General features: G+C 40.0%; 1 protein-coding gene across 2 annotated transcripts in view; it reads left to right on the top strand.

Annotated features, from left to right (window-relative positions):
* Positions 1 to 25,848, top strand: part of DAPP1 (dual adaptor of phosphotyrosine and 3-phosphoinositides 1) — a 55,377-nt gene that overhangs the window by 15,611 nt on the left and 13,918 nt on the right. For both annotated transcript variants that reach the window (XM_043438814.1, XM_043438815.1), the window contains exons 2-3: positions 6,564 to 6,686; positions 9,067 to 9,200. In XM_043438814.1, the coding sequence (XP_043294749.1) occupies positions 6,564 to 6,686; positions 9,067 to 9,200 (257 nt within the window). The remainder of the gene's footprint in view (positions 1 to 6,563; positions 6,687 to 9,066; positions 9,201 to 25,848) is intronic.

A 25,848-nucleotide genomic window follows, 5' to 3' on the forward strand; every position in this document is an offset into this window, starting at 1 on the left:
GTGGTTTTGATTTGCATTTCCCTGATGATTAGTGATGTTGAGCATCTTTTCATATATCTGTTGGCCATCTGTCTTTTTGGAAAATGTGTATTCGGATCTTCAGTCCATTTTAATATTGGATTGCTTTGGAGTTCTTTTTTTTTTTTTTTTGCTATTGAGTTCTTTATCTAGTCTGAATATTAACCCCTTATTGGATATATGATTTGCAAATATTTTCTCCCATTCAGCAGGTTGCCTTTTCATTTTGTTGATGTCAGCTTTTAAAATTTGCAATCTATTATGATCTCTTACTCTAAATAATTTTTCTCTTTTGATAATTTAATATTAATTTTTCTTAAAGAAACTCCCAAATTTTACAAGCTTCAAGTCCCTTAAAATTTGAATCTTCCATCTAAAGTCAGAATAACAAAATGAAAACACTTTAGACACAGCCCCAGTTACAGGAATTTTGGCCCAGGCAGTTAGTACTCTATGTAATGAGCTGTTGTGTATGCATTTTAAGCCATAAAAAGCTCTGTAGACATTAGCCAAGAAACAGTCAGCGTCCAGAGCCAAGTATAAGATAGCATCAATATCCCCCCAGCTTCATCTCACCATGCCTGGCTGCTGCCCTTGGGCACTCACCTGGATAATGCCCGCCCCTCTATGCAGGGCTCTGACCTGGTACGTATCTGGGTTCTGCTTGCTTCCTGGCCTTTGCTCCTGCTATTCTCTTTGCACAGAGAGCTCCCTGAACAATTGTCGCTCCAAATTCCACCAGACTTTAAATAGAGAAAAAATCTCTCTCTCCCCCTCTCCATCCAAGTACTAGATCACTTCCAGAATTCAATAAACAGTAGTTGAATAGGTAAATAAAATAAAATAATTAAATACAATAAGCATTAACAAGGCCCTGGAAGTTGGATTAAGGTAGAAATACTGTTTTCTCTTTTTCAAATTATAGTTACCCAATTAATATATGTATGTATTTTTTTTAATTCCGTTCAGCTCAGTTCAGTTCAATCACCCAGTCGTGTCCGACTCTTTGCGACCCCATGGACTGTAGCCTACCAGGCTCCTCCATCCATGGGATTTTCCAGGCAATAAAGCTAAATTAGGAAAATGTAATCAAACTAAGGACTCTTAACAATACTCTCAATCATGGTTCTTTCCATTAAGGACCATTCTTATCAGTTTGGAGTATATTTTATCCACTTCCTATTTTGTGCTTTTATGCACTTTTATATGTGTATGTGTTGTATCATTTGGAGGAGATGAGAGAGATTTTTCTTTGGGTGGTTTCATACTGTACCTGATAGAACATTCTGGGATCTGTCAGCTCTGCCACGTGTGGACATAAGCAGTCTGTGTTTTCCCATGGGGTACCACTGGCATTCTGAGTGTGGCATTTCTCAGTTGTTCAGAACTACGTCAGTCTTCACAGGCTGGTAAGCATTTTGACATTCCCTCATGAAGTGCTGGGTGCACCTGACCTTCTTCCCCAAGCATTTGGTGACCAACACGCTCTCACCTTTTCAAATTCTGATTAACTTATTTTTTTTCATAGCTTAAAAGAAAAAAAAAAAACTGGTGGATAATTGCTTTACAACTTTGTGCTAGTTTCCACTGTACAACAATGAGAAACAGCTATAAGGATGCATATATCCCCTCTCTCTCGAGCCTCCCACCCCAATCCCACCCCTCCAGGTCATCACAGAGCACCAGGCTGAGATCCTTGTGCTATACAGCCTCTTCCCACCAGCTGTCTATTGTATACATGATAGTGTATATGTCAGGGCTACTTTCTCAATTTATCCCACCCTCCCCTTCCCTACTGTGCCACCAGTCCATTCTCTATGTCTGCATCTCTATTCCTGCCCTACAAATAGGTTCATCAGTACCATTTTTCTAGATTTCATATATATGTGTTAATATTAGATTTCTGTTTTTCTCTTTCTGACTTACTTCATTCCATGTGACAGACTCTAGATTCATCCACATCACTGCAAATGACCCAGTTTCATTCATTATCTGATTAACTTTTAACAAAATCTCATCCTCTGAGCACTTAACTTTATCATCTCACTGTTGGTGGAAAATTAGGATGGCTCCTAATTTTTATTCTCACAAATGCTCTACAGTAAACATCTTCATTCACACTTCCTTCTGCGTACTTGTGAATGTTTCACTAATCAGACATCAGAAATGGAGTCACTGGTCATGTGGGCATGTCCAGTTATACTAGATATGTAAGTTCCCCTCCAACTTAAACACCTGCCAACAGTAGATGATAATATCCATTGCCCCTAAATTCTCCAATACGTCATACTAACCAGTCTGGTGGATTAAAAAAATACTACATTATTGTTTTAGTTTGCATTTCTCTGATTAATTGTGAGACTATTTATTTGAAATACATATTTTCTCTTCCGTGAATGACTTTCATTTCCTCCTCTGTATATGTACATATTTTAATTCTTACTACATATGCTTTGTTACCAGAAAAAAAGCACAGTTTTAAAATAACCTGTGTGTTCTTTAAGGCCTGCTTAGATATTGGGCCTTTCAAAAAATGGCCTTGATCTTTACTCTCTCTTCGGTGTAGTTCACAAAGTATTTCTCTTACCCTCTTGACTAGATTAATGGTTTCTTGAAGCCCAGCCTGAGTTTTTATTCCCTTTGACCTGCCTAGTACAATGCCTTGCACAGATTTGTATTCAATAGATAAATATTTATAAAGTCGAATGATAGAAAGTAGAAAAGGTTGACTATGGGAAAACTACTGACTGACCAAGACTATATTTTCAATCTTTTGATCTTTTTTAAAAAAAATTGTTATTTATTTATTTGTTGGTTTGTTTTTGGCCGTGCTGGGTCTTCATTGCTGTACATGGGTTTTCTCTAGCTGTGACGAGCAGGAGCTGCTCTCTAACTGCGATGCACGGGCTTCTCTTTGCAGTGGTTTCTCTTGCTGTGGGGATCAGGCTCCAGGGTGCATGGGCTTTAGTAGGTGCAGCACACAGCCTTAGTTGCCCTACAGCGTGTGGAATCTCCCTGGACCAAGGATCAAACCCACATCCCCTGTGTTAGCAGGTGGATTCTTAACCACTGGACACCAGGAAAGTCCCCAACCTTTCGCTCTTTATGAACACAATCTTGAACCATCCTTACCAAAGATGGACATATTCCTACAAAGGATATGTAATGCTGTTTGGCTTTATAGTCACTTCCCTGAAAGATAACCTGATCTAAAGTTTCTGGGAAATGATGCTTAGCTCAATGAGGAGAGGAAGTTTAGGCATTTATGGAAGAGTTGTTTGGGGAATGAAGAGCCTTGTTGCTATGCAGATACGGTGAAGTATAGGTGGTTGCCTGGCAGGCTCTGTCTTAGATTTGCCCGGGTCCAGAACTCTATGAAACCTGAGATGGTCGTGCTGACTCTACCAAGCTGCTACCAGGAAATTAACTACCCTACCAAGAAATTAACAACCTCTGAGATGCTCCAAATTTAAGCACAGTGTAATGCTTTATATTCAAGGATTTCCTATGTGCTTATGATATATAGTTACTGTTTAAGGGATTACCATAAAAAAGCTCTCAGCTGGGACTTCTCTGGTGGCCCAGTGGTTGAGTCCATGTTGTCAATGCAGGGGATGCAGGTTGGAATCCTGGTCAGGGAACTAAGATCCCACATGCTTTGCAGCACAACCAAGAAATTAAAAAAAAAAAAAATCCTCAATAAAAACTGCTGTCAAACTGTAATTATCAGAATTCTATAAATACTTTAAACAGACATCATTAGATCTTGTTGAAAAAAATTCCAATGTCCAAATTCTTTACATTTTAGAATTTTGTTGCTTCAGATAAGTAATCTATTGACTTAAACTGAAATGTCCATTCAAAATATAATTATTGGCAACATACATTTAAGAACTTGTGACCTCATAAAGATTTCATTTATCAAAAAAATTAGTATTCTGCCTGTAACCAAACCTGAAGTTTTTGATAGCCTCTCTTTTAGCTCCTCCAATTTCCCTTTGTTTTTTTTTTTAATTCAAATATCATTGACATACAGCATATTAGTGTTCAGTTCAGTTCAGTTCAGTCGCTCAGTCGTGTCTGACTCTTTGTGACCCCATGAATTGCAGCACGCCAGGCCTCCCTGTCCATCACCAACTCCTGGAGTTTACTCAAACTCATGTCCATCAAGTCGGTGATGCCATCCAGCCATCTCATCCTCTGTCATAGGTTCCAATATTTAAAGAATTTGGTGCTGAGAAGATTTGAGCACATTTGGGAATTAGTCCAATGAAGGGGTAAATAACTCAATGGGATTTCTAATAAAGATGCTTTTCCTTGCCATTGTTTTTAGTTAGCAAGTGCATTTCTAACTCAGAATGGAGGCATCTCTGCCCCAAAGAGGAAATGTGCTAAAGAAGCAGACATTAGGACATGCTGATTTAGAAAACAGCTCAGAGGCCTATGTAGAAACTCCCTCTGCCTTTGGTCTTATGTTTAATTTTTATTATCAGGCTAAAATATCATTGCACAGGACACCCCAGCAGATCCATCACTCTCAGAGCAGGGCACTTCCTTGTACACCACTCACACCCCTGTAATAGTACTGAGTTCACTAACACGATCGACAATATTTGTGTAGCTGCTCCTGTCTCCTTCCCCTTTGCTGCCCTGCACTGTAGCTCCTAATAGCAGCTGCTGCCCACCACAACCTAGCTTCCCATATCTGAAAGAAGCTGACAGGAATCAACAAGTATATTTGAGCAACAAGAAAATCACACCTCAGAGGCAACATCACAAGTTATGGCTTTGGGGATCTCAACGGCTTCACGACAACTAATGTGTTTTGAGCTCAAGTTTGCCAAGACTGCTTTGACCATTTTGTGTGTGTTACAGCAAGCAGAACTTACTGCTGGCCCATGAGGTACTGCTGTTCTTAATTCTATTTTAGAGGTGAGAAAACTGAGGCTTAGATTGGTTATACAACTTGCCCAAGGTGTTAACAGCTGTAAGAGGTTTCACGTGGATCAGGACTCTGGCAAACTGACGCCAGAGACCACAGTCCTAATCTCCACATTGAACTGTCTCTATTGACTCATTAAAAAGAACGGGAAAGGAAAAAGGAATGAGGTGCAGAACAGGGTGCCTGGGATGCTCTTGTCTCCATAGAACTGGGACTGGGGACATGCCTGGATGCCTCTGGACACAAAGGATTCCTCTCAGGAGGAAGCACAGAAAATGGGTAACACTGGGGCCCTCTGAGGAAAGGAACAGGGGTGATGTGGATTAAAGGGGGAGAAAAAAGCTTCATTTTAATTATGCCTTCTTTTGAACTATATAGATTTTTTTTTCTACCATAGATATATGTTACCTTTTCTAATGTGTTTTTGGAGTTTATTTATTTATTTATTTTTTAAACACATACACTAGTCTGAATATCCTTGAGACTTCCCCAACTCTGCAGGTATTTGTGAGTTTTAAACAATATTGAACGGGGCTTGCGTCTCTGTATAAAATGTCTGAATTCCTTGTTTTCAGCTTCATGTCCCTCATGACAATGGACTCTGGTATAACAACTCAGTGGTTTTACACATTACAAAACATGGTACCACACTTTTAAAAGAGAGTGTGATAGATCAAAAGAAAGGAGAAAATTGGCCCAAGCCTATTCTTATGGTTATTTTTGACTTGAAATTTTAAAAATATTTCTGTCTACAAAGTAATGTGTGGACTTGCTAGGACTTGCATGAGTAAGTACCACAAAATGGCGGCTTAAACAGAGGAAACTGATTGTCTCATGTTCTGGAGATGAGAAGCCCCAAATCAAGGTGTCAACCCCAAGTAGGGCTGGTTCCTTCTGAGGGCTATGAAGGGGGATCTGCTCTAGCTCACCCTTCTTGACTTACAGATGGCCGTCTTTAGGGAGAATATTCACAAGGCACTCTCCCTGAGTGCAAGTCTATCTCCAAAAGTCCCATTTTTATGAGAGGACACCGGTCCTATTGAATTAGGACCCACCTTGAAAATGGAAGTGTTAGTCACGCAGTCGTGTGTGACTCTTTATGACCCCATGGACTGTAGCCCACCAGGCTCCTCTGTCCAAGGGATTCTCCAGGCAAGAATACTGGAGTGGGTTGCCATTCACTTCTCCAGGGGGATCTTCCCAACCCAGGGATCGAACCCAGGTCTCTGAACTGCAGGCAGATTCTTTACCATCTGAGCCACCAAGGGAGACCCCTAGGACCCACCTTAAGAACCCCATTATGACTTGCTAAAGGCCCTGTCTCCAAATAAGGAAGCATTCTGAGGTACCAGGGCTCAGCACTTCAACCTAAGAGTGTTCAGGATACAATTCAACCCATAACACTCTGGGATAAGGCAAATCCCTCCTTTACCCTTCAGCCTCATCCAGCGATTTCGTTTTCTTGATGTCTTGGCTCAGAGTTTGGTCTCAGGGCTACCAGGGTGGAGAATATTGCTGAGGTAACCTCTGAGAGGAAAACCCAGTGCAGGAAGAGTCCCTGCGTAGTTCACTCTGAGTGAAAGTGCTGTTGTCTCCTCCCCAGGTGGTACCATGGCAACCTCACCCGCCATGCAGCCGAGGCGCTGCTCCTCTCCAACGGATGTGATGGGAGCTACCTTCTGCGGGACAGCAATGAGAGGATTGGGCTCTACTCTCTCTCTGTGAGGTAGGATTCATAAGAACTTTGTGAATCTAGTGGGGTCCCAACTCTTACTTATATGGGCACTGACTTCAGCATCACATGCAGATTGCCAGAAAATGGAATTCTCTTGATTCTTGTTAGATCAGCAGGTCCAAGGATGCCAAGCTCTGAGTGGAGAGACTGCAAAAAACATGGCTGCTCCTTCCATTAGCAGGGAGAAAATTATTAGAGCTGGAACACCCCCCCCAAAAAAATGTTAAAGCTGAAGGAGATTTTATGAATTATTTAATCCAAAACTCTTGCTTGACTGATGAAGAAACTAAAGCCTGAAGTGGTAAAGTGTCTTCCACCCAATAAAACAGTGCTGGAAACAGCACCAGAATCCTCATCCCTGGAGCCTGGCCCAGTACCCTTTTCACTGTTCTTTGCTTCCTCTGGAAAATCAAAATGACTTATGGCTATGCAACTTTCATAACCACAAACTCAAGCAGGCAACATGCAACTTTTAATTTTTTTCTATAAACAGAATTTCTCAAAGTTCCATTTCCCCCAACTGTTAAGAAAGTTAATCTAGTCCCCACCAGATATGCCTGGCCCAAAACAGTGATTAGCCAGCCCTTTCAGGATTTCTCCCCGACACTTTCCCCTGGCTGACTTCCCTTTCAGAGAAGGTGACCTAACCACCTGATACTCAGGGGCAGTCATTGGTTGTCTGTTAGCATCTGTCACCTTGGCTTCCACTGACCTACAGCAAGTCTCACTGGGTTCACAGGCAGTTGCTAGGATATGAGGACTCCACGAAATTGCCCTCGGCCACCCACTCATTAACCTCAAACCATTATTGTTTTATTTCATTTATAAATTTTCTAAACAACATCTTTGGGGAAATTATTAATCAAAAGTGGAATTCTGCTTGATGTAGGAATTCAATTCTGGGTTGAAGCAGGAATTGTGCTTTCTTGAATCAACAGCAAATGTTAAAATTATATTAAAGGTTGGATCATTGATCCTTGATTGCATGGATCACTCCAAAATCTCAGACAAAGCTATGGAATTGTTGACTCAAAGAAAGTTAACTTTTCACGTTTACATGTTTCATAAGCCTTACAAAGAGATAATACATATATTACATCTATATACAAATTTAAAATATAAATTGTTAATTTCCATTACAAGCACTTGGAAATGTTTTAAAAATTAATAACCACTACAAAATTAAGAAGAACCACAGACCAGCTCAGGAGAATGGTTGTTTTCATTCATTTGTTCATTCACTTCCTTAATAATATTTCAGAGCATCCACTCTGTGCCTACCCCTTTGATAAGTGTTGTAGGAGATTCAAAGACCTTGTCTTCAGGAAGTCTAGCCTCACAGGGGCAATAAAGCCATATATAAATACCTTACTACAAAGGAGAGTGCTGTAAATGACATGAAAGACAGCAAGGTAAGTGTGTGGATTGTTGAGAAGAGAAAAAACAAGTAACTCAAGCTGGAATATCATGCAATATTTGATAGTAAGGTGCATTTGAACTGACACAATCAAAAACAAAGTGGAAGAAGTCACAGGTGAAGGGAACAGTACAGGCTAAGGGACAAAGGCAGAAGCTCTTAGGAGAATAGTATAGCCGGTTGGCCTATGGCAGTTGGCAAGACGTGGTCCCCAGACCAGTAGCATCACTTCAGAGCATGTTAGGAATACAAGTCTTGGGCTCAACCCCGGACCTACTAAAGCAGGAATTCAGGGGGTAAGGCCCAGAAGTCTGCACCCTCTAGGTGATTCTGACTTCTGATTTTTGCTAAAGGTGGAAAGTTACCTGAAAGAGAAGAATAGTGGAAGTGAGGCCATGTGTGTATGTGTGTGTATATGGTTATAGATATAGATAAAATTTAATTTTCTGCCTTATTCCAAAAACAGCAATGTAGGAAAGTTGGTATTTTATTCAGCAGGGAGTGGAGCAGGGGTGGGAGGCAAAGGACTGGGCTCACATAACTGATTAGGTGAAAAGAGGCAGAATTTGTACTGACTCCCAAGTAAGGAAGGAGGTCCAGGCACAGAGGAGAATATGGGGAGAGGGTGACTGCCATTTCTATCACCTCTCTTCCTGTCTCTCTTACACTTATGCCTCAAGCAAAATACAAACAATCCAGTTGAAAAATGAGCAGAAGACCTTAATAAATGTTTCCCCAAAAAAGACATACAGATAAGCACATGAAAAGATGCTCAACATTACTAATTATTAGAGGAATGCTATTCTTTAAATGCCAGTGGTTTTGGTGATTGTGTCATAACTCTGTTTTGAGAAAGGCTTCATGATGATACTAATGCCTAAGGTTATATTTCCCTTCAAAAAAGATACTTGTTTCTTTAATAGCATTACATTTCCCCCCCTTTTTTTCTTTTAGAGCCAAAGACTCTGTCAAACACTTTCATGTTGAATATACTGGATATTCATTTAAATTTGGCTTTAATGAATTCCCATCTTTGAAGGATTTTGTCAAGCATTTTGCAAATCAGCCTTTAATTGGAAGTGAGACAGGTAAGCTATGCACATATAGTTGACCTGAGAGATATTATTTCAGAACGGAGGTGGGACAAAATGGATTTCAAGTAAATTGTTGTCACTTCTATTGGATTATGTGCATACTATATACAATTGGGTATGTTTAGAAAAGTATTTTTCAATTACTGTGCCATATGCTACATAAATAAATTACATATATGTGTGTGTGTGTGTATATATATATATATATATATATATACACATATATACACATTTCAGTATTATCTTTAGGAGAAAACAAGGTGCTTTGTACAAAATAGGTATTTTTCTCAGGATATATTATTTAATGGATTGACTAAAAGTACACATTTTTTTTAATGGTCTAATGATGTATACAATAAACAAAGAAAGAACAGAGGAAAGAACAACTTTTTGATTAATCAGAAATTTAGGTATGGGCAGTTTGCATATCTGGGAGATACAAAATGGTCATTTTGAACAGTTTTTGAGCATTGTTAAAGATGAAATTTACACTTAAATTTCCCAAAGGTCATGGAACAGCGAAAATACTGACTAAAAATTGTTCTCCTGAGTCTTGGTTTCTTGTAAATTTTTAAATGGGGTTTAAGTATGCCTGAAAAAGTTTGAAATTTCCTTTTTAGGTGGTTAGAGTGAAACCAGAACATTCAAATTAAAAACAAAGCATACTATCTTGATTTTTTATTTATCTAACTCATTTGTCTGTACCATTTAAAGTAAGTAAAATATTTCCTTTGTATTTGTCTTAATAGAATCACAATTTTTTGTGTCCTAAATGATGATAATTCTCAGTTAATCAAAAGTTGGACAATTCCAAGAACCAAGCACAAAAGGAATTCAAGTGTTAATAACACAGTCAGTTGCTGAGAATTTGTACACACTCATGTTCACGGTAAACTTGGTTAGCGGGCTTTTTGTTAACCACTCTGGGGAGAGATACCACGATTGCCTTTTCCTCTTCTGCTATTTCTGTGGCCCGAACAGACCCTGATATGAATCATACAGTGTTGAGCAGAGACGGAAACCACAAAATATTTGCCTTACCTTATACTGACCGTACAAGGTCTGTAATAGAATATTCCAAACCGTAAGACTGAAGTGATCATCTTTTTTTTTCTTTTTTCTGGTGGAAATTCTCCTAATCAACCCTGAAAGTTACCATTTAACCAGCAGTAGCTCTCATAAATAAAGGGCAAGTGGGGATGAATTTATTTCCATTGCTGTTCACTGGAAGCAATGTTGTTCACTAAGTTGTGTCTGACTCTTTGTGACCTCATGGACTGCAGCATGCCAGGCTTCCCTGTCTTTCACTGTCTCCCAGAATTAGCTCAAATTCATGTTCACTGAGTCAGTGATGCTATCTAATCATCTCATCCTCTGTCATCCCTTTCTCCTTTTGCCTTCGATCTTTCCTAGCATCAGGCTCTTTCCCAATGAGTCGGCTCTTCCCATCAGGTGGCCAAAGTATTGGAGCTTCAGCTTCAGCATCAGTCCCTCCAATGAATATTTAGGGTTGATTTCCTTTAAGACTGACTGGTTTGATCTCCTTGCAGCCCAAGAGACTCTCAAGAGTCTTCTCCAGCACACTACAGTTCAAAAGCATCAATTCTTTGGTGCTCAGCCATCTTTATGGGCCAACTCTCACATCCCTACATGACTACAAACCGTAGCTTTGACTAGACGGATCTTTGTCAGCAAAGTGATGTGTCTACCTTTTAATGTGCTGTCTAGGTTTGTCATAACTTTCCTTCCAAGAAGCAAGAGTCTTTTAATTTCATGGCTGTAGTCACCATCTGCAGTGATTTTGGAGCCCAAGAAAATAAAATCTTTCACTGTTTCCACTTATTTCTCCTTCTATTTGCCATGAAGTAATGGGACTGGATGCCATGATCTTAGCTTTTTGAATGTTGAGTTTCAAGCCAGCCTTTTCACTCTCCTCTTTCACCCTCTTCAAGAGGCTCTTTAGTTCCTCTTTAATTTCTGCCATTAGAGTAGTATCATCTCCATAGCTTAGGTTGTTGATATTCCTCCTGGCAATCATGATTCCAACTTGTGATTCATCCAGCCCAGCATTTCTCATGAGGTACTCTGCTTATTAGTTAAATATGCAGGGTAACAATATACAGCCTTGATGTAATCCTTTCCCAATTTGGAACCAGTCCATTTTTCCATGTCTGGTTCTTACTGTTGCTTCTTGTCCTCCATATAGGTTTCTCAGGTATAGTGTCTGGTATTCCCATTTCTTTAAGAATTGTCCACAGTTTGTTGTGATCCACACAGTCAAAGGCTTTAGTATAGTCAATGAAGCAGAAGTTATTTTGGAATTCCCTTGCTTTTTCTATGATCCAATGGATGTTGGCAATTTGATCTCTGGTTCATTTGCCTTTTCTAAATTCCAGCTTGTACATCTGGAAGTTCTTGGTTCATGTACTGCTGAAGCCTAGCTGAAGGATTTTGAGCATTACGCTAGCTTGTGAAATGAGCGCAATTGTGTGGTAGTTTGAACATTCTTTGGCATTGCCTTTCTTTGGGATTGGAATTGAAAACTGACCTTTTCCAGCCCTGTGGCCACTGCTAAGTTTTCCAGATTTGCTGGCATGTTGAGGGCAGCACTTCCACAGCATCATCTTTTAGGATTTGAAATAACTCAGCTGGAATTCCATCACCTCTAGTAGCTTTGTTAGTAGTAATGCTTCTTAAATCCCATTTGACTTGACTTCACACTCCAGGATGTCCAGCTCTAGGTGAGTGACCACTCTATGGTGGTTATCAGGGTCATTAGGACATTTTTTGTACAGTTCTTCTGTGTATTCTTACCATCTCTTCTTAATCTCTTCTGCTTCTTAGGTCCTTACCATTTCTTTTCTTTATCATGTCCATCCTTGCATGAAATGTTCCCTTAATATCTTTAATTTTCTTGAAGAGATTTCTAGTCTTTCCCATTTCCTCATTCAATTGTTTTCCTCTATTTATTTGCATTGTTCACTTAAGAAGGCCTTCTTATCTCTCCTTGCTATTCTTTGAAACTCTGCATTCAGATGGGTTTATCTTTCCCTTTCTTCCTTGCTTTTTGCTTCTCTTCTTTTCTCAGCTATTTGTAAATCTTCCTTAGACGACCACTTTGACTTCTTGCATTTCTCTTTGGGGGGATGGTTTTGGTCACCACCACCTTTACAATGTTACAAACCTCCATTCAAAGTTCTTCAGGCACTCTGTCTATCAGATCTAATCCCTTGAATCTATTTGTCACTTCCACTGTATAATCATAAGAGATTTGATTTAGGTCATACCTGAATGATCTAGTGGTTTTCCCTACTTCCTTCAATTTAAGTCTAAATTTGACAATAAGGAGTTCATGATCTGAGACACAGTCACCTTCCAGTCTTATTTTTGCTGACTATATAGAGCTTCTTCATCTTCGGCTGCAAATTATATAATCAATCTGATTTTGGTATTGGCCATTTGGTACTATACCTGCGTGGAGTTGTCTCTTGTGTTATTAAAAGAGGGTGTTTGCTATGACCACTGCATTCTTTTGGCAAAACTGTTAGCCTTTGTCCTGCTTCATTTTGTACTCCAAGGCCAACCTTGCCTGTAACTCCAGGTATCTCTTGACTTCCTACTTTTGCATTCCAATCCCCTATGTTGAAAAGGACATCTTTTTTTTTTTTTTTTGTCTTCTTATATTAGTTCTATAAGGCCTTGGAGGTCTTCATAAAACCATTTAACTTCAATTTCTTTGGCATTAGTGGTTGGAACATAAACTTGGATTACAATGATGTTGAATGGTTTGCATGGAAACAAACTGAGATCATTCTGTCAGTTTTGAGATTGTACCCAAGTACTGCATTTTGGGCTCTTCTGTTGACTTTGAGGCCTACTCCATTTCTTCTAAGGGATTCTTGCCCACAGTAGTAGATATAATGATCATCTGAATTAAATTTGCCCATTCCTGTCCATTTTAGTTCACTGATTTCTAAGATGTTGGTGTTCACTCTTGCCACCTCCTGGAAAGTTTTTAAATTTCTTAAATCTCTTCCCTTCAGGCTTATTTCCTACTTGTGTTCCAGCCTACACTTATTTTTGTCAATTCTTGGGCACTGGCAATGGACAGTAGATGTTGAAGCTAAGGATTCTGTTTCACCTGCTTTGATTTTTGTCCTTCTCTTTGTCTCCCAGGTGCTGGGACTGTGAGTGAATGAGTGACTGAATGAATGATGACTGTGAGCTGCAGCTCTTTGTGTCCTTCAAAGCCAGTATCATTGTTACTTTCAGCCTTCTTTTCTCTCTCCAAGCAAAGCTGACTTCCTTCTTTTAAACTGTCCCTCTAGATTCTATTTTCAATCTCTTTGGTCATTCTCCATGCTCCTGTCTGGATTTTCTCCAAGTTAGGAAAAGGTACATATTCTGCATACCGGCAGATTTCAAAAATCATTTTTTTAAAGGTTTTTTTAAACTGAAGTGTAGTTGATAGATAATACTATATGTGTGCATATAGTGATTCATAATTTTAAAGTTTTACTCCATTTATAGTATTATAAAATATTGGTTATATTCCCTGTTCTATATAATTATCCATGAAGCTTATTTTTATACATATAGTTTATACCTCTTAATCACCTACCCCTCTGCTGCCCCTCCCCTTTCCCTCTCTCCACTGATAACCACTAGTTTGTTCTCAATAACTGTGAGCCTGCTTCTTTTTTATTTTATTCACTGTGGTGTTGGTTTAGTCGCTGAGTTGTGTCCAACTCTTGCGACCCCATGGACTGTAGCCCACCTGGCTCCTCTGTCCATAGTATTTTCCAGGCAAGAATACTGGAGTGGATTGCCATTTCCTTCTCCAGGGGATCTTCCCAACCCAGGAATCAAACCTGGGTCTCCTGCATTGCAGGCAGATTCACCAGTTTGTTCTATTTTATAGATTCCACATATAAGTGATATACAGTATTTATCTTTCTCTGTCTGACTTACTTCACTTAGCATTATGCCCTCCATCCATATTGCTGCAAATGGCAAGATTTCATTTTTTATGGCTAAGTAGTATTTCATTGTGTGCATATATGTGTGTCTTATTTGAAATGGATATTTTAAGAAAAAAAAAATGAAATGGATATTTTGCAGTACTTTCTGGCTGAACCTTTCTGGCACTGATCCAATCACTAGGTGATTGGGACAATGTTGGGACAAACTTGGGACAATGTTAAGCTTTTCCAGCAAATACAGTCATCTGAATAAATGTCTGTGGCTAATACAATAGGGATTACAAAGATTTGTAACCCAGACTCCTATAGTAGATTTCTCCAAATCTAAAGCTTGCTGTATCTCTTGTCATTAATATAATATTTATTTTATTTATTGCAATAAAACTTGGGAAACTGCAATTTTCATACTCTCCATTGCCTCTCCTCTCTTTCATTCATTACCAAGTTGGGAATTTGCTGCTATTTAAACCTCTGCTATAGACTCCAGGTGGTGATAGATATACACTTGACAGTCTGGCTTCCAACCCTTGAGTTATATTCCAGTAACTATAAAAATTCCTCTTATCTGTCCCTGCCAGCTGATGGCAAAGCCACCAAAGCCGGGAACAAGAGGCAAAACCCATAACTTATGAGTGTTCCTGTTTTGTCCTCGGGGGGTAATAGGCCTCAGGAGACAAGATAACATGCCCGACGTGCTGAAGCTGTGACGGCTCTTAAACCCAGCTGATCCTTGGAAGTCACAGAGGCAGCACTGTGACCTATGAACAGCAGTGAACAGAAACTGGGATTCCATCTCCTAAAAACCAAACTCTTGTTGTTCATTTAAGAGCTGGCTCCTGCAAAATTGTAATTCAACAGGATACATATACCCTATATTCATAGCAGCACTATTCACAATAGCCAAAACTTGGAAACAGCCTAAATGCTCATTGGCAGATGAATGGATACAGATGTGATATACATGTATATCACACACACACACACACACACACAATGGAACACTACTAAGCCACAAAAAACGAAACAAAGCCATTTGCAGTGACAAAGAGGCAACTAGAGATCATTATACTAAGTTAAATAAGTCAAAAAAAGAAAGACAAATACCATGTGATATCACTTACGCATGGAGTCTAAAATATGGCACAGATGAATCTATCTATGAAACAGAAACTGACTCACATAGGGAACAGACTTGTGGTTGCCAAGGGCAGGGGGCAGTGGAAGAAGGGTGAATTGGGAATTTGGGGTTAGCAGATGAAAGCTATCATATATGGAATGGATGGGCAACAAGGTTCTACTCTAAAGCACAGGGAACTAATATTCCATGTCCTGTGATGAACCATAATGGAAAAGGATATAAAAAGAATATAGAACCATAATGGAAAAGAATATAAAAAAGGATATATATATATGCCTGAATATATATGGCTGAATCACTTTGCTGTGCAGCAAAAATTAATATAAATTGTAAATCAACTATACTTCAATAAAAAATTTTTAAATTAATAAAAAAGAATTGGCTTCCAGTGATCAGGAGACCTCTAGCTAATGATTCCTTGCTCACTATCAGATGAAGTGCAAATTTTAATTAAAATTTTTACTTGGTTAAGGATCACCTGGGGAAGCATTTTCCTGCCTCATGAATGAGACCCTGTCAGGGTCCTGACATCCAGATCTCTGGAATGGGAAGGACTAGAGCTGGGTATTTCAGGCCTCTCAGTCCAGAGCCCACTCAGGCCAGCCTCACTCGGTAGAGCCTGGGAGTGAATTTATTTAAGAGAGACTTTATCTTTGAGGGCAATGGGAAAGATAATCAAATAACCAACAGCTGTAAGCTTTTGCTTTACAGCTTTCTGTCTATATAATGTCTTCGGTAGAGTGAAACCAGAATGCTTGGTTCTGGGTCATCAGAAAATATTGGCACTCAAGATAGGTAAAAGTGTTAACCTATAGGGATATATAGTCTTTTAAGATTATTTCCCCTATTTTATTCTTATTTATTTTATTTAAACTCCCAGGATTTCTGTTTCCTTAATAAAGAATGATAATTCTTGTTAACAAGATCTAACCCTCCTAATAACCTTCAGGATTCTATTATTCTTTTTTTTTCTATTATTTTTTCCTTAATTCTCCTTTTCCCTTGTTGTAATCTCTCTAATCGCCATTAAAGTTTCTGTTCACTGTAATTTCTTCTTATTTCACTCTTAAGATACTTCTTCCCAAAACCCAATCATCTCCCAAGTATATCATAGAGATATACAGTGTACCCATTTGCTTTTACTGTATTCAATAGCCCTTTTACCTTTTTAAACATATTTTTATAAGATATTTTAATTGTTTGATGTGGACTGTTTTTTAAGTCTTCATTGCATTTGCTACAGTATTGTTTCTGTTTTATGTTTTGGCCACGAGGCATGTGGGATCTTAGCTTCCCAACCAAGGATTGACCCCTCACCCCCTGCATTGAAAGGTGAAGTGTTAATCACTGGACTGCAAGGGAAGCCCCTAACTATTTTTAGCCCACTTAGTTTTTAAACATCTTCACACTCATATATAAACTCTATGAGAAGAAGGATTCTTGTCATTTTCTTTCCCTGTTATGTCCCATCGCCTAAAAGAATAAATGCTACTCATGACCCACAGCATTCCGTAGAGAGTATACCAATACCAATGTCCACACTGCAGCTTTTGGGGCAACGTAACATCTAGCAAGTTGCTGGCAATTTTTACTTCCAAAATATGTACAAAGCATAATTTGAACATGATTTGTGTTGTATGTATGCTCAGTAGTTATTAAATTCAGACTCTACCTTTCATTTGTAATAGTAAAGTGAAGTGGCTCAGTCATGTCCGATTCTTTGCAACGCTATGGACTGTAGCCCACCAGGCTCCTCCGTCCATGGGATTTTCCAGGCAAGAATTCTGGAGCGGATTGCCATTTCCTTCTCCAGGGGATCTTCCCAATCCAGGGATTGAACCTGGGTCTCCCGCGCTACAGGTAGACTCCTTACTATCTGAGCCACCGGGGAAGCCCTATAATAGTAAGATGTTAAAATCTTCTCATATTTGTATATGGCTTCTAAATTCAACTCAGATAGATTTGAAAATATGAGAGTTTTTTTTAGTATGGACATGTTTGGTTCATTATTAATTTTTAATGAATCCTCTTGTATTTGACTCCGGAGAAGGTGATGGCACCCCACTCCAGTATCCTTGCCTGGAAAATCCCATGGACAGAGGAACCTGGTAGGCTGCAGTCTATGGGGTTGCACAGAGTCGGACATGACCGAAGCGACTTATCAGCAGCAGCAGCAGTTTGTATTTGACTAAGATTTGTTTTGGAAAATGTACCCAGCATTTATCTTTATGCTTACGTGTCCAGATAGTATTAAAATAAAAATTGCCTTTTCCATGACCTTTTATCTGTATTGCAATACTTTTGTACATGAAATTGTCATGTACAATTTATTATAAAAATTACTGTGTTGTGACCTTAATCACCTAACTAGCATAAAAAAAATAATAAGTACTGTGTTTATGCTTACCCTTTATAGTGATTGGTTCTCAGTTTTGAAGATCCTATCTGGTTCTTTGTTAAATGTCAAATTTCCACTTCTCTTTTTGTTCTGATGTGGGGATTCCCAACCTTTTGATAACTGCTACAGTTATTATTATTTTATTTTGTGACTCTAGCCATTTCATCTAGGTGACATTTTAAAATGATGAAGTTAAAATTAATTTTAATTTGAGAATTACGTGACACTTCTGAAAATAATTGGCGATAACTTGGAATGTTGTCAAATCACATCCAGGAGTCACTTCTTTTTTAAAAAAATACTTTTATTTATCTATTTATCTTTGGCTGTGCTGGGTCCCCAGTGCTGCTTGGGCTCCTCTCTAGCTGCAGGGCACAGGCTTCTCATTGCAGTGGTTTCTCCTGTTGCAAAGTACAGGCTCCAGGGCATATGGGCTTTCGCAGCTGCAGCACGTGGACTCAGAAGTTGCTTACTCCTGAGCTCTTGGGCACAAGCTCAATAGTTGTGTGCACAGACTTAGCTGCTCCAGGGATGTAGGATCTTCTTGGATCATGGATCAAACTGGTATCTCTTGCATTGACATGTGAATTCTTTACCACAGAGCCACCAGGGAAGCCCAGCAGTCACTTCTTCAGTTTATGTTTTCCAGAAATAAAAATCTTCATTCGTAGATGAGGCATGTTTAGAAAAGTAAAAAGCAGGCAAGGAAGAGAATGAAACAAATCTTTGCGGAGTTTTACTAAGTTCCAGGCACGCTATTAGATATTTTCACACATACCAAGTTATTTAATCTTCTGGACCACCCACAATCATGGGTAAAGTGGTCCTATTTTCAGATTAGGAAATAAAAACTCAGAGATTTTCATTTATTTGCCCAAGTTGCAAACATAGAATACATTAGTGCTGAGACTGGAATCCAGGCTAACCTGGTTTTAAAGTCTGTGTGTTTTCCATTCACTTTGTGTTCTCCTAAAACTGGTGTCCCAGTGACACTACGGGCAATATTGCCACAGCACAGCATGGCTTTGAATGGATTAGGATGGAGACAGTCCATGCCACGTGATGCAAAAAATACTTGTAGGATATGGCAGGCCTATAGTACATGGTTTAGTCCTCAGTCTCCTTAAAGTCTATAATAATATTATTGATATGATATAAAACCCTTGTTCTAAAGAATGTGACTCAATTTGAACTTTGTGTTTACTGTTATTCTTAATTTACTAACATGAATTTTTACTGGAGAAATTATTCTAGAAAATCATAAAACACAAAAAACGTTGACTAGGGCTTCCCTGGTGGCCCACTGGTTAAGAATACACTTTGCAAAGCATGGGACATGGATTCAATCCCTGGCCGGGGAACTAAGATCTCACATGCCTTGGGGAAACTAAGTCCGCATGCCACAATTACCGAGCCCACACACCCTAGAGTGCATGCTCCACAACAAGAGATGCCACTGCAAGGAGAAGCTCACCCTAGCAACTAGAGAATCAGCAATAAAGACCCAGTGCAGCCAAAAATAAAATAATAAAATAATTTTTAAAAAAAGTTGACTAGAACAGATCCCCCAAATACTTAGCCCCATCTCATGCATACCTCTCCAGAAAGGATATAAAACAGCCTATGTAACTACAATAAAGTAAAATAAAATTTAAAGTTTGAAGAGAAGGGGGAGGAAAAGAAACATGAGAGGCAAAAATAAAATGACATCAGAACTGAAGTGTATCAGATGAATATTGCACATTTACTGAGACAGGATAAACATTTGGTTACTACACATACTAATATTTCTTCACCTTCAGTTGGGCTTGTGCAGTGAACTACATTTACTCAGTGTTGGAATTGGAAGGGAGCTCAGAGACCATTTAATTACTCCTTTACAAATGAAGAAACTGAGGTCTGGTGAGAAATGTTGAAGTAAAAACTCTCATTTTCTTTCCTTAAGCTGCTTCTTGAAGAATCCATTTCATCAAATTTTGATTGATACACGTGATTCTCTTGCCCACAATAGCCAAAGCACATTTCACACACCGCAGAGAGTTTCCATGGTGGTGATTATCACCAAGGCTAAGAAAAATGGACGGTATGATGTGTAAACATATGAACCTCAGGTCTAACTCCAGCCTTTGCTATGTACCAGTTGCGTGTCTTCAGGCAAATTATGTAACCTCTCTGAGCTTCAGTATCATCTTATAAAATTGAGCTGATGGTACTAGTTGATACCTTAATGACTTGCTGTGAAGACTGAATGAGATTAGGCATGTAAGATAGTGATATTTATAATAATTCTTAGTGTGGCAGAACTAATCATTATTGATGTTACTTTAAGAAGCCCTTTTATGGTAATTCATTCCAATAATTATATGCGAAAGCTATATATTTTTGACATATCATGAAGAGCTGGTTTAGAGACAATTGGACTAATGTTTTCATTAAATCTTTGTGATGTCTTCTTCAAATTTTAAGTCAGTTCCATATTGCACTCATATGAAAGGTAGAATCAAGTACTCCCAAAAAAGTGATTTGATTTGACTTGGATATTATAACAGAATCTTCTCTTGCCCTGACTGTCAGGTCTGCTTTTCTTAACTCAGTGTATTTCTCCCTATGAGACTAGAAATCAAATATTAAAACTCCTTCATGTGTAAACAAACGTGATTTTACTAGCACCATTTTATGATGAGTTCAAGTCCATTTGCAGAGCAAAGAAGAAAACAGAAAGATCTTCAATATTCTTGTAACTCCCCTAGAAAGTAACCCTGTATTAGCAGGAGGAAATGGAGGAATCTACCATGCATATGCAGTAGGAAAGCTTGTTTTCTGAACCTGAGGGCAATAATAAAACATAGATGGATATGATCTTATTTTCATTTAATTCATAATTAATAATCTGCTGGCCACTGATAATATAGTGATGAAACGGGTATCATCCTTGCCCTCCAGCCATCTTACAGCCTAGGTGGGGAACCTGGTGGCAGCACTCACTTCAGTGCAAAAAAGAAATATTCTAAACAAAGTTTCCTTTTTAGGAGCTATGTGTGCCCTGAACTCTAGTTTAGATATCAAACCAGTGCCTGAGGCTTGAGACTGTCCTTACTTATTTTCTGAATTCCTGCTGGAATATAAGATAAGGAGTCTTTCAATGCAATCTCATAGTACTATACACTGAGTAGGTGTCTGTAAGTTACAGTTCAAAAATATTCCCCCACCAAGAGTTTCTGATACCAGGTTTCATGTCAAAGGCAGGAAACAACAATCTCCTTCATGTAGTTCAGAAACTGAAGTGAAACATAGCCAGGGTTCCAACGTGTAGTTGCAGATCTTTCTTCTCTCTCTACCAGCCCCTGCCTCCTGTTTGTTGCCTTTCGTCAGAATCTTCTAACCAAGTCCTGGAGTTTTGTTTGGTGTGAATATCGCTAACCCAGAGTTCTTTCATATGGAGTCAGCATGCTGTCATGAACCTTGAACCTTATAACTTAATAATAAATCTGTGGTGTCTACATTAGATGAGTTTCTTTCAATTGCCAATGACAGAAACTAACCCTAGCTAGCTGAACTTTTCAAAAAAAAGATATGGGGAGAAAAGTGGGAATTGTTTGGAAAGATATTCCCATTCAGAATTTAGGGGCAAGAGAAACAGAAAGAGACAACAAGGACTCAGCCAGGTGATCATGAGGCTACTCTGAAGCTTGCAGCACATTGAAATACCTGCCTTTCTCATGCTCTGATCAACTCAAAACTGTGCCTTCATGGAGCTGTTTCTGAAACCAGCTTTCATGTCAAAGGCAGGAAACAACAGTCTCCTTTGTGAACTCAGAAACTGAAGTTAGTGAACCGTCTCTCCAGAGAAGTGACTAAGCAGATCCCTGGGTCAGTCCAATGAGTGAGTCCAGGTGGGGGAGGGCTAGGATCTCTGGGGGTCTACCTCTGTGTAAGGGGATGGGATGGTGTTTAGAAAAGAGGAAATCATTGTAAGCCTAGCAGCCATGCCAAGAAGTCCATATATTGGCCCTTCCTTGGGCAGAATGGTTGGTTAAGGAGACACGTCTCTCAGGAGACCAGATTTTTATCAGTGGAAGTTAGCATTTTATAAGTAGCTTGTTATTTTCTTCATGACACCATTCAAACTAGCCTCACGCATGGTCTTAGTAGTTAAAATTAATATGTCAGTTCTACTTTCCTGGTTGACTCAGTATCATTTACCTTAGTTTAGCTATTTATTGATTAAACTTCAGAGGATGATTTCAAAATAGAATTTGAGTGCTCCCAGTGGAGATATGGGGCTTCCCTGGTAGTTCAGTTGGTGAAGAATCCGCCTGCAATGCAGGAGACCTCAGTTTGATTCCTGGGTTGGAAAGATCCCCTGGAGAAGGGATAATCCACCCACTCCAGTGTTCTTGGGCTTCCCCGGTGGTTCAGTTGGTAAAAGAATCTGCCTGTAATGCTGGAGACCTGGGTTCAGTCCCTGGGTTGGGAAGATCCCCTGGAGGAGGGCATGGCACCCCACTCCAGTATTCTTGCCTAGAGAATCCCCATGGACAGAGGAGCCTGGCGGGTTACAGTCCACGGGGTCACAAAGAGTCAGACATGACTGAGCAGCTAAGCACAGCACAGTGGGGATTTGGAGAGCTGAACTTGGGTTTGTTATCCTGTCCTGTCCTTGCCCTGGCCAAGGTAACTGTGAACCTGGAAGCCTGGTTCATTTCATGTTCTTCCTGCCTTACACCTGAATTGCTGTGGCATTTGTTCATTCATTCATTCACTCATTAAGCTTTCCCTATGTCTGAAACTCTATCAGGAGGTGGGAATACAAAGATAAATTTGACACCATACCTGCTCTGGAAGGACTCACAGGGCTTGGAAATGTGTTGAAAAGGCAACGGCTTTATGGTCCCAAGTGATCAGAGTGCGGCAGGCTCAGGCAGCAGCCCTGGCCCAGAGACCTTTACACTGCAGCACAGCGGGCCCCTGTGGCTAAGCTTACCACCCAGAGACTGATACTGCAGTAAACAGAATAATGACCCTCCCCACTTCAAAGGTGTTCAGATCCCTCCCTGGAAGTGTAAATGCTGTGTTCCTGGCAAAAAAGAATTAAGTTTGCTGATAGAATTAAGGCTACTGCTTATCTGACTTGGAGATGCAGAGCTTATCCTGGATTGCCCAGGAGCATCCACCATGATCGCGATGGTCCTTATAAGATGGAAGCAGGGGAAGGAGACCTAGAGAGACAGCAGCATGAGAAGGACCTGACCCACTGCTGCTGGCTTTAAAGATGGAGGAACGGAGCTGCCAATCAGGGAATGCGGGCAGCCTACAGAAGCCAGAAAAGGCAAGGGAATGGATGGTCTCCGAGAGCCTCCGAAAGGAAAGCAGTTCTGCCAATACCTTCCCTTTGGATTCATGAGAGCCACTTCAGACTTCTGACCTCCAGAACTGTAGGATAATCTGATCAAGTTACGTCACTGTGTTTGTGATGATTTGTTACAGCAGCAATCACTTCAGTTCAGTTCAGTTCAATCGCTCAGTCGTGTCCGACTCTTTGCGACCCCATGAACTGCAGCACGCCAGGCCTCCCTGTCCATCACCAACTCCTGGAGTCCACCCAAACCCATGTCCATTGTGTCAGTGATGCTATCTAACCATCTCATCCTCTGTCATCCCCTTCTCCTCCTGCCCTCAATCTTTCCCAGCATCAGGGTCTTTTCAAATGAGTCAGCTCTTCGCATCAGGTGGCCAAAGTATTGGAGTTTCAGCTTTAACATTATAGGAGACTAGTATAGGCAAGTATATACCTGGGTGATGCTTGGTTCTATGCAAAAGGACAGAGGATTGACCAGGGGCATCTTTCTAGGGCATCATTTAAAATATTGTTTTCAAATTAAGCATATGAATAGGATGATAATTTAGCATCAACTCTGAATTTGAATGGCAACCCACTCCAGTATTCTTGTCTGGAAAATCCCATGGACAGAGGAGTTTGGCAGTCTACAGTCCCTGGGGTTGCAAAAAGTCGGATACAACTGAGTGGCTAACACTTCACTTCACTTCAAGATGAGGCACAAGATTTCACTTTTTTTTTTTTTCAAATTTGTGAGCTGCATTGAGCCCTGAGCTCCGGTCTTCTTCTCCACTGTTAGACGGAAGTGTTAAGAGGCACTTGTCTGTCTGAGTGCTATAGTCAGTGACTATCCAGACTGCTGCCATTGTTATTCTTAGCACATAGTTACATTTAGGTCTTTTTTACCTAATTTTAAAATCCATGTTTGCAAAGATGGCGCTCACTGGCATTTCACTTAAGAATTTAAAAATATATCAGAACGTAACAACATCTAACATTTTTATAATCCTTTCACAAGCCCTTCTTTATTTGATGCTTAAAACAGCTTCATGAAGAAAGGGTAATCATTCCCACTTGTCAGAGGAAGAAAGAGATGCTTGGAGTAGAATGTCCAAAGGTACAGGGGCTGAGTGGCCACGGTGGCTCTTTCCACAAAGCCAGGGTGGCTGCCAGAAAGTGCTTCTCTCGCGTAGGTCACTGAGAAACTGGTCCCAAATTCACCAAGCATCTGCCCTGTCGCAGCTGCATCCATACGGCCCCTGGGCCCGCACAACGGCTGCTCTTGGTTTAGGTGTTGCAGTTTTCATTATGACTATAAGCCTGTAAGCGGCCCCTGGTCCCAATATGACTGGATCTGTCCTCATGAAAGAATCGCTTCAACAAAAGCGGGTGCAGGCCGTGTGCCAGAGCAGGACTGGGCCTTCTGAGAACAGCAAAAGCCACTTTTCACTGTGATCCCAGTGCTCCTGAGATGAGTTGGGTACAGAGCGAGGAGCAGGCCACGGTTTGGGGGCCAAGATGAGAGCCCCTTTTCCGCAATGCCCCTTTTCACTTTCCAGCAGGGCGTTACTGGGCCCCGTGTCAGAAGGCACTGTTCGTTTTTGCAGTCAGTTCATTGTCTATACTCAAACCTCACAGAAAGATTTTGCTTTGTTTGTGGGTTTATCATTATTATTACAGGTCTTTTTTTAAACTGCAGAGGAGGTATTTTCCTTTCCTCATTGCCTCTTTTTTACTCCAATTCAAAGTCTATACTTTCTATGGGCTTTCTGTCACCCCACCAAAGATTTCCCTGACCTGATATAAATGTCACACTACCCAGACCCCTTTCTCTTTTCACTATTCATTCCTTCACTTTGCTTTGTTAGGGTTTTCATAACAATTCTCTCACCTATCTTTTCTTTTTTTTCCAAAATGTTCCTGTCTTTGCAGCCATGAGAGTGAATGCTACATCTCCTTGGTCTGCTGGTATATCCCCTGGATCTAGACAAATGCCTGGCACTCAGGAGAGCTCAGGAAATATGTGTTGAATCAACTACTGAAATCTTTGCATCTCCCCCAGTGTCTGGTATAATCCTGGACCTTCCAAATGAAAGACCCAAGTGAAATAAAAAAAATTAAAAAAAAAAAAAAAAAACAAGAAACCAGAGCAAAGGGGAGAAAACCCTTAACTTACTCTTTTTGTAGTCACTTTCTAGTTTCTGATTGATTGATTGATCAGGGGAAGGGAAGGAGGCAGAAGGGGGAAATATCAGTGTTGAGTTGAAAGCTCTCAACCCCCAGTACCTGGCCCACCCAAGCCGGGGGTGGGGTGGGCTTTTTCTGCCTGAACCACCTCCTTCACTTGGAAGTGAAGGTAATTACACAGTGGCCTCAGCCTATTCACTTCATATCCACCAAAGAAAAGCAGAGCCTTCTTTTCCTTCAGCTGTCAATGGGGTGGTAGGAGACAGTAGGGAAAATGCTATGAGCTCATATTTTTTAGGTTCACGGGTTTGTTACAAGTTGTTCTGAAAATAGTACAAAGTAGAACAGTGGAATAAATCCTCCTATACCTGGTACATTATATGGTTTTGTTTGCACAACTTTTGTAAACCCACCTGGAAAACCAATAGTTATTGCTAAGGTCTAATGGAGGCTAATGGTGTCTGCCTCTCCTAGGAAAACATTTCTAAAGCATTGCATAGAACTGCACTTCTCATGCATGATCTTTTTGCCTTTGCGGTACTTTTTATACCCTGCCACCTACAGACATCTCTCCTAGAAAGCAGAGTTACCACATGCAT

Source organism: Cervus canadensis, chromosome 19 (genome assembly GCF_019320065.1).
Source record: "Cervus canadensis isolate Bull #8, Minnesota chromosome 19, ASM1932006v1, whole genome shotgun sequence".
Classification (NCBI taxonomy): Eukaryota; Metazoa; Chordata; class Mammalia; order Artiodactyla; family Cervidae; genus Cervus; species Cervus canadensis.